Source organism: Sceloporus occidentalis, unplaced genomic scaffold (genome assembly GCF_023333645.1).
Source record: "Sceloporus occidentalis isolate IW3139 unplaced genomic scaffold, rSceOcc1.0.p SCAF_49, whole genome shotgun sequence".
Taxonomy (NCBI): Eukaryota; Metazoa; Chordata; class Lepidosauria; order Squamata; family Phrynosomatidae; genus Sceloporus; species Sceloporus occidentalis.
The window spans coordinates 1,863,152-1,872,572 of NW_028317029.1; the positions used below are offsets into that span (position 1 = coordinate 1,863,152).

Below are 9,421 nucleotides of genomic sequence, written 5' to 3' on the forward strand. Positions count from 1 at the left end.
GTGGCTTTGGGGGAAATGGCTGGCATGGACACCCTAGACACTCGTTAAAGATACTGCATTAAATAAGAATTGAATTTAGTTTCTTGTGTGAATGTTCTAGATGTGCACGAAGGCGTGAAAACCCCAAGCGCTGCATATGGATTTCCACTGAATTCACCTCTGGTAAGAACAAAAATAATAAGTTAAGCTGCAGTATGATTGAGACCTGTGTTAAATGTCACATTAACCCATTCCGGCACTTTTATACAAGGATGCAGAATGTTAAAATGTGGGTCTTCAAGCACTTGGAATCCCTGTTAAATTCTATGCTTTTGCTCATGCATTTTCTGGCAAAATAAATGAAATAGTCCAATTTATTCACTAAAAGGAGAGTGTGTGTGAGAACTGTAACTCTGCCACTTCACTTTTCATTATGAAGGATCAACACTGGCAGGTCTCTCTAGTGAGGCGGCCCTGAACAATGCATAATTCAATGAGTGAGGAGACTCACTAATTTAAATATACATTATACGGGGCCAGCCAAGCTCTTCCTGCAGCAGAAGCTCACTGGTATTGGCTTTTCATAATGTAATGTGAAGTCAACGAGCTGAAATCACAACTCTCCTGTGTACTCTCCCCTTAGTAAATAAACCCCCAATGTCAAACACATGCCTAAGACACTTACACCACCCACAGACTACGTTACACGCTTACACATTGATTTGGTTGGCATACAGTAGTCTATAGGAGCCTATAGCCAGAGTATAAAAAGATCATAAATGAGAGCTCTCCGGATGCAGATAATCATATGCTTAACCTTCAACATCTTGCAGAATACTCAGCAAACGTCATCACAGCCTGCAGAGAACTCGACAGCGTCACAGCGATTCCGCAGCTTCTCTGCGGACCCTCGCACGCGACTGGCAAGAAGATACTGACCCCGCAGAATCATCTCCGTCCTTAATATCTGCCATTATGATAATAAGTACAATTTTGTATAGAACGCCTCCAGGTAGACATGCATAAGATAATAATTTAGCGGACGTCGTTATATTTTCATGACCGCAGTTTCATTTTCAGAAAGGGGTCATTGAACACTTTGGTTCAGGGTTCTGCATTTGTCACAATGAAACATTTTTTATTCAGTTTTTTTAATACTGCATCATCATTTATCTCCCAGTCCTGAGATTACGGTGCAATATTGATGGCTTTTTCTTAGAAACACATTTTAGCGCCGAGTTCGGATAACGGCAGAATCTTTCATTCTGCAGTTTCGCAACTTTACCTTATCATAATTTACATGTTTGAGCCAATTTATACTATTGATTACAAGCAAAGTATACCCGGTTTGTATTATATTAATCCTTTGTTGTTATTTTGTATCCATTTAATATAACTGTATCAGTACATGTACATTTGTGTAAAAAATAGCTAATGTAATTTGTTTTTTTTAGATAAAAGTGTGTTTAGCACTGTTTTAAGTCCTGCGGTAGTAACTCTATTTACCACTAGAGGGCAGTGTGACGTTTAAACATCTAAAGCTGCAACGGAGACTTTCTGGAGCCTCTAGTGCGGTTTTCACTTTTTATTTCACATTTGTTTTTGTTTATTTCTCTACATATTTAAATAGTATTTATATTATCATCGCATGAAAAAGCTACTTCAACTTTGTGAAAGTATAATAATTTTAATTTGGCCCTTGTAACAACTGGAATGCACTTTATTATTAGATTTTTCTATTTTTTTACTTCTTAAAATACCTCATCTTGTTCCTTTTTTTTTGAGTGAATCTACCAAAAAAAAATAAAATATTATTATTTTGTTATTAAAAAATAAAATAATAAAAGCGTTATATTTTTGCCTTTATGTATGTTTATTGTTACCCTCATTTTTTATGCTGCAGCAATTTATTCCTCCAGAGTAATTTTCCCCCCACACAATGCCCAGTGACGTTAAAGTGCCGGTAAAATTTTTTCACCCCTTAATAAAACAATTTAAAAAGAGCTTGCGGTGGGGGGGGGGTCATAATCTGTTGACTGTTTGTCTTTTGGGGATACTTAATCCTAGGGTTGTAGGATCCTGTATTGGAGGATTATTGTCAGTGAGAAACTATATATGACGTAGAGGTTGGAAGGAACCTAGTTGGTCAGCAGGAAGATCTGTGGCTCCTTTAGCACAGATGGCTATTCTGCTCACTTGCTATTCTCCATGCTAGGAGGTACTTGTGGAGCAGAAGTTTGATGTCATAGCCCTGCCTTTCTACATGAGGGGGGCAGCAGGGGGCAACATATGAGAGGTCTGTGCCATTGGAGGACGACTTGTACATTGACCAGACCCCAGGCGAGAGCAACCACTGGACTATCTACATGTATAGGTGGACTGACAAGGTGTGGCAGTGGGTCCACATTTTAGAACATGGGTTCACCCACCACTGAGTTCACATCCTTCTGTACAGGACATAAGGACCCAAAAACCTAACCATAACTCCTCAATTCCTCAATCTGCCCAGGCAGCAATACTACACTCATTGAGTCATCTATATTTGGTTATAATAATAGTCCCTATGAAGGCCATTACTTGTCATGAGGTAAAGGTATTCTAAATTATCACCTGTATTCAAGTAGAGATTTTAAGAAGTAATATACCTGTGAGCAGAGCACCAACTGAGACGCTCAGATATCATTAAATCAGAAGGAGACCGCGGTGGAGTGTGCGACTCTGAGAATCTGCGCATTCACCGCGAGACCCTATGATTGTGGTAAAAATCTGTAAACTCATGATTATACACTTAAATAAACTAAACTTATTTGTGTTTCAAATAAACCAATTGTCATTTTACTGACTCAATGTTATTCTTGGCTTCGGATATCATAATCATCTTTTGCCAATTGAAAGTTTATTCTATTTTCAGTGTCTTTGCTGCAAAAGCGTGGTAACCAGCAGATCTCTCGTACATTATTCACCGTGACTCATATACACATCACAGAGATGAACAAATAAACCATTTTATAACATTACTTCATTTCAATTGTTATAGTTAGGTTTAAGCTGACATCAACTTAAGTTGGGCTTGTGTTGTCACGCAGGTCCTCCTCTTGGTACGTTCAACTACACTCACCTGTCCTTTAAAACACAATATATAAAATATGGATGAATTTCGGGGTCTGAGGGTGCAAAATCTTCAAAATAAAGACCTTAAAGCCTATGCTAAATGTGAATATTTCTTATGGAACCATAACAGATGTTAAAAACTGCGATATAATTGTAAATACTAAAAAAAACAGTTTTTTAACCCCTTAATAACAAAGCCCGTACATGTACGGGCTCAAAATGCATTGTTTTCAATGGGTTTAGGGACCGCCCATTGTCCTTAAGGGGTTAAGGTGTCCACAAATTTAACCAGTTCTGGGTAGATCACCCTTCTACAATTGAGTGTCTCTCGCCTTATGTTGGTGGCATGAGTTCCATCATCTGCATCACCGTTGGTTGTATATATGGTAGAATTTGTCCTTTGTATTGTGAAGGGCTTCTTCCTCATTGCTTTCTTCTCCTGCAAGGATCATTAGTCTTCATGGACTACTCTCGGATAATTTTTTACATTTTCTTCACCAATTGTGTATGTGCTTTAATCGTTGCGGCGTGAAAGGAAATGGTCATGAAGTCAAATCCCCAGGACCCTCTATATTAATTTAACATGTTTTCCCGGCCCCCAGTCCAAGTTCCTAAAGGATTCCTCCACAGCAGACGTCCCTTTTTATGATGTTACATGAAGTGCAAGCACAACCTTCAAAACGTGGTTTGAGGTCCTGCTCAGTATAGATATTTGCTTAATTATCCTTTTATAGAGGTTTTTGTCAGCAAAAGCACGCACATCCACTGTCCGCAGTGTAACGTTGCTGGTTACAAAGGAGATTCCAACTGGTTCACTGAGCCGCAACCCACCAGAGAGGATGGTCAACCTAGAGGGACAGAGGGAAAAACAATGCCACCTTCTTAGTCCACCAAAACTAGAATACGACAGGGGATCTAGCTGACGGACGAGCAATTTCCCCCTGTGCTTGCCATATGTCTAAGATTTTGTGCTTGTTTTTTTCATGCCATGGAATGTACAGGGTAGCAGAGGAATACGGCAGTATTTATACCTAACTAGATACCTTTTGGTGTTGGACAGGTCTGAATAGTGTCTATTAGATACATTGACTGGAAAAAGTGTTTCAGACGTTGTTCATTGCTGGGGCATTTGGCTAGGCTTGTCCCTGAAATGAAAGCTGCATGCCTTCCCATGATCTGTACCAAACATTCCGAGCATCTAGAATAGTTGATAAGAACATAATAGGGGAGCGTAGCAAGCGGAAGGTTGAGAAGCCCTTCAATAAAGAATATCAGGGTGTTCTAGAAGTGTACAGTACAGCTATAGTTCCAGTGGAAGTGCTTCAGTATCCGAGAAGCCTGCTGCGGCCAGCTGTTCCAATGGATGAGAGCCAACAAGGAGTTTGTAAACATCCCGCTTGGTTTGCATCAGCAGATGACATTTCTAACTAGTTCCAGACAGAATAACGGGCGGTCGAGGGCTGCAGTTACGACATGCCTGATGTTGCAAGCTGCAATCTTCCGACAGTACGTGCAATTATATGTGTCTAACATCATCCAATGATGGGTCATCCAACGATGAGGTCCAAACAGTATCAGGACAAAAACAATTCTGAAAATCAGAAATGTACGGCTTTTATTTTTAATATTAATACTGTGGATGAGACCAGTAAGCAATCACATTTTTCTCGTTGCTATAAATTTTCAGAAACGGTCTGTAATAATAAGGCATTGCATTATAATGTCAAGAAGCAGACCTATAAGACAAAGGAATAGAAGTTTGACCTTTGGGCTTTACAGGACATCTTTTTTATTTTTATTTTATTAGTTTACTATGTCTCTGGATAATGTTTCTATATGAACAACTATGTCGATATATCTCTCTTTTTGTTTGATATTGTTCACACAAAGTATGGGTATGAAGGTTATGTCACCTTTAGCATATCGAGACATTTTGGACAATGCTTTGTGAAAACAGTTTGAGGAAGGCCCTTTTCTATTCCAGCAGGACTGCGCCCTGGCAATCAAAGCAAGAGGTCCATAAAGACACGGTTGGATGAGTTTGGTGTGGAAGAACTTGACCAGCCGCACAGAGCCCTGACCTCAACCCCATCAAACACCTTTGGGATGAACTGGAACAGAGATTGCAACAGGCTTTCTCATCCAACATCAGTGCCGGACCTCACAAATGCTCTACTGGATAAATGGGCAAAAATTCCCACAGAAACTACAAAATCTTGTGGAAAGCCTTCTCAGAAGAGTGGAAGCTGTTATAGCTGCAGGTTGTGCCCGACACGGGACTGTTTTCTTAATCCTGCTCCCACCCGCTCCCACTGACTTTCTGACCATTACCGCCCGCTCCCGCAACGTGTGTGTTCCACTCCCGCCTGCTCTCGCAAACATCATTCACAAACATTCATTCACTCACTCATATACTCATTCATTCCCTCATTCACAGATACTAATCATTCAGATACTCATTCATTCCCTCAATCACACATACTCATTCATACAAACTACCCTACCCCCCTTACCTGCAGATTTCACGCGCACTTCCGCAAAGGCTGCCTTTGCGTTGTTCGCACACAGCATCTCTTCTCCCGCCTGCAACACCCAAAAAAAGGCCCTCGTCCGATGCAATCCTCTAGATCCAGGTTTGCGTAGGTAGCACAATGTTTTCCAGGATTTTCTTCAGTTACCACAGGATACGTTAAAGGGTTTATACGCATTTCTCCAGAAATTAGCAATGGTGACACAAACTTTCTTATAATTACCTTAGCAGAAGAAGTAAGCTCCAGCTCATTCTCTAGAAAACAATAATGGAAGAAGATCAAATTTATCTCTTCATGCTTTGTCTTTAGTTTTGGAAATACTTAAATGGAGATATTCTTATGTAACTTTAAATATGAAACAGGTTAATCAATTTGTTATGTCGACATTTCATTGGCAACAAAACGGTCCTGGACAGTCTTACATTTGGAACCCAATGAAACAGATTAATGTAACCACACTCCTGAAGGATTTAATAGTTAATTTTGACTTAGAATTATACTTGTAGCCACTTATGAAGTAAAGACACAACTTTCATTGTTTCTTGAGTTTCCAAACAGAGCTCATGCCCTAATCAGCTAAATCATAGAGAGTAAACTTGGGGTTGGATGGAGAATTTGGTTTGGCTGCATTGATCTGCTCTATAATCCAACATAATACAGAGAGCCAAACACTATTTAACCATATCAGAGGGAGTAAAACTGGAGAAAGTCCTCATTTTACAGGGTATCAGATTAGATCAGGAACATTTCCTTATTTATGTCATTAATTTTAAGGTAAGCATCAGACTCTATTTCCATTATTTCAGCTTTTTCTCAAACCTACATCCAAGTATTAGGATCGCATATACTTCTCTACTGTATATCCATGTTTTGCCCTGATAAAGAGATAATGGGTCCTATGGAAACTACAGATTGCGGTTTTCTTGTATACAAAATAAATAGCAATTGAATAGGATTTAGACTCACGACTTGTGCTTTATGTCAATGGAGACTCAACATGCAAGATCCGTAGCAAGTCTCAAGTTTAATTCCAATGTTGAAGGCTCTACAGAGGAGAAGCCCCATTACGGGGTTGGTAAGCAAAGCGGACAGGCGAGAAATCACTTATAACAAATATATAAGCATCCATAATGTATTTTCAGAGAAAGAGACTTCATAAAAGATTCTTGAAGACATTTGTCCAGAGTCCTATCTGTGATGAAGATATTTTTCAATCATCTGAATTAACCCATATGAAATAGGGCTTGAAATGCCTGGTTCTAGAAGGAAGTCAAAAAGCTGGGATGCTTAGGTTTCAGTAAGTTTGAACAAACCACATTTGGGGTCATATTACCAAGCACGGGTTATCCTAATTTTATTAAGGAGAAGTGGGAGACAAAATCAATACGGTGTCAGTATCATGTGTCTGCAATACCTAGAGACAGCTTTAATGTAATTCTGTTGATGATGACATTTCACAATTGCATGTAATTCTTTCAGGTGTGTACCAATTCAAGATCCATCAATCTGTTAGCATTCCACTCATCCGTCACTCATCCGTGGATAAAGACCACTGAGCACTACCAAAAACAATGAAAGATATGGGAGACATCATGTGAATTATTGCCTATCCAAGGAGAGTCTCTTCAGGAATTCAGTCATCCTCTCCGGGCAATGCAGATACTGCCACAAACATACAATATGTGTCCTTATGCTCAATGACAACATCTCGAAACAGACATTAACGTTTTTCAAGGGTCATTTAAAATAGTGTACATTTTGAGCTTTGGATGCAGTTCCTACCTGCCTAAATCATATATGGGAGGTTTTGAAAGGGAAAGTTTTCACAGGGTGACTTCAGGCATTACTGGAAAGACAACTTGTGTAGGCTATCTTGACCACTTTTTAGTCTAGTTAGACCTTTGGCTACCTCGACTATAATCTGCTTGTCCTCACTTATCCTGAATACTACAAATCTCTCCTACCTCAACCACAGTCGTGCCTCCCATCTTGAATCCTGAACACCATCTATTCTGACTATGTCCTATCTACTATAACCCTTGACCACCATACTGTCTAGACCACCGATTAGCCTTACCACATCATATATATATATATATATATATATATATATATATATATATATATATCAATGGAAACATCCTTAGTCATTTGGTGGCAGAGAGCAGTACCCTTAAGCTGTACAGTAAATGTGCATCCAACGTCAGTAGAGTATCCACCTGGCAGGGAGACCTTGAATTATAAGAAGGCAATTGGGCTCAATGAAAAGTCCCGTGAAATCTTATAATAAGTTGAACTTGTCCCATCGCTGACTTTGTTCACCTGTGTAATAAATATAGATAGAAGATCCAGCTCCACAAATAAGGGTTAAAAATTCAAAATTTAATTAGACCAGTTAAAACATGATAGACAAAAAAAGAGAAAAAAAGAGAGATGTGCTCAAGTGATTGAGAAAAAATACGCCAACGCGTTTCAAACCTTACGGTTCTTAATCATGATTAAGAACCGTAAGGTTTGAAACGCGTTGGCGTATTTTTTCTCAATCACTTGAGCACATCTCTCTTTTTTTCTCTTTTTTTGTCTATCATGTTTTAACTGGTCTAATTAAATTTTGAATTTTTAACCCTTATTTGTGGAGCTGGATCTTCTATCTAAACTGTCATTTGGATTAACCGAGGATATGGCTCGGCCTTCTATCCCGTGCTCCCTGCAATTTGAAGCGTCTCTGCAAAACATCTAAATGGTGAGCTGGAGTTATCTTTGTTTTTTGTTACATTTTGTGTAATAAATATGTTTCAATAAACCCCCGAGGCCACCTCAGGAAACCAGTACAGGAAGCTCTGAGAAATATTCAAGATATTCCTGTTTGACTTGTTGTTACTATGTTAAAAAAAACATTCTACATCCATTAAAGGATGCTGACTAAAGAATAAGTGAGTTATTAAAACCAACCCAATGATCTAAATCATTCACGGGAGCTTTTGAAAGGGAAAGTTTTCACAGGGTGACTCCAGGCGTTACTGGAAAGACAACTTGTGTAGGCGTATTTAATGGGGATACAGGTGAATTGATACTCCGGATGTGTGTAGAGTTTATATGACGTACTAATACTGTCAAGGATTAGTAAGAGGGTCCATCTGGATTGGGGGGTGGTGCACTTGACCCCACACTGACGAGGCTTTTCCACCAGTAAATGCCACGAGAAGAGCACTTTTTAGAGTCACCCTCGGCATGGTAGGATAGGGTGACCAAAAGAGGTTCCTGTCCCCTTTGGCTAATCATCTTAAACCTAAAGGTAAAATAAATGTAAGAAATAGCCCACTTTAATGCATATTTTATGAGTTTTCGTAGGTCCCCAGTGTAAATGCAGGGAGGGGGTTCTTTTAAAATTCCTACATATGTACTTGCCTCTTCCCCCATGTGGTAGTCACATAGCGGCACGCCGCTCCCGCTCTTTTTTAACTTTTATAGCTACAGTGGATATAAAAAGTCTACACACCCCTGTTGAAATGCCCAGTTCTTGTGATGTTGAAGCATGAGACAAAGATAAATCATGTCAGAACTTTTCCCACCTTTAATGTGACCTATAACGTGAACAATTCAATTGCAAAACAAACTGGAAAAAAAAACTGAGGGGGAAAAAAACTCACAATAACCTGGTTGCATAAGTGAGCACACCCTTAAACTAGTACTTTGCTGAAGCACCTTTTGATTTTATTATAGCAATCAGTCTTTTTGGGGTAGGAGTCTATTAGCATGGCACATCTTGGCATGGCAATATATGCCTATTCTTCTTGGCA

At 39.3% G+C, this 9,421-nt stretch overlaps 1 protein-coding gene across 1 annotated transcript in view; it reads left to right on the plus strand.

Moving 5' to 3' along the window:
* Positions 1-4,013, plus strand: part of LOC149288813 (centrosomal protein of 126 kDa-like) — a 33,065-nt gene extending 29,052 nt beyond the window's left edge. Inside the window, exons 10-11 of the mRNA XM_089491162.1 lie at positions 101-162; positions 3,825-4,013. Of these exons, the coding sequence (XP_089347288.1) occupies positions 101-162; positions 3,825-4,013 (251 nt within the window). The remainder of the gene's footprint in view (positions 1-100; positions 163-3,824) is intronic.
* Positions 4,014-9,421: the final 5,408 nt, after the last annotated feature.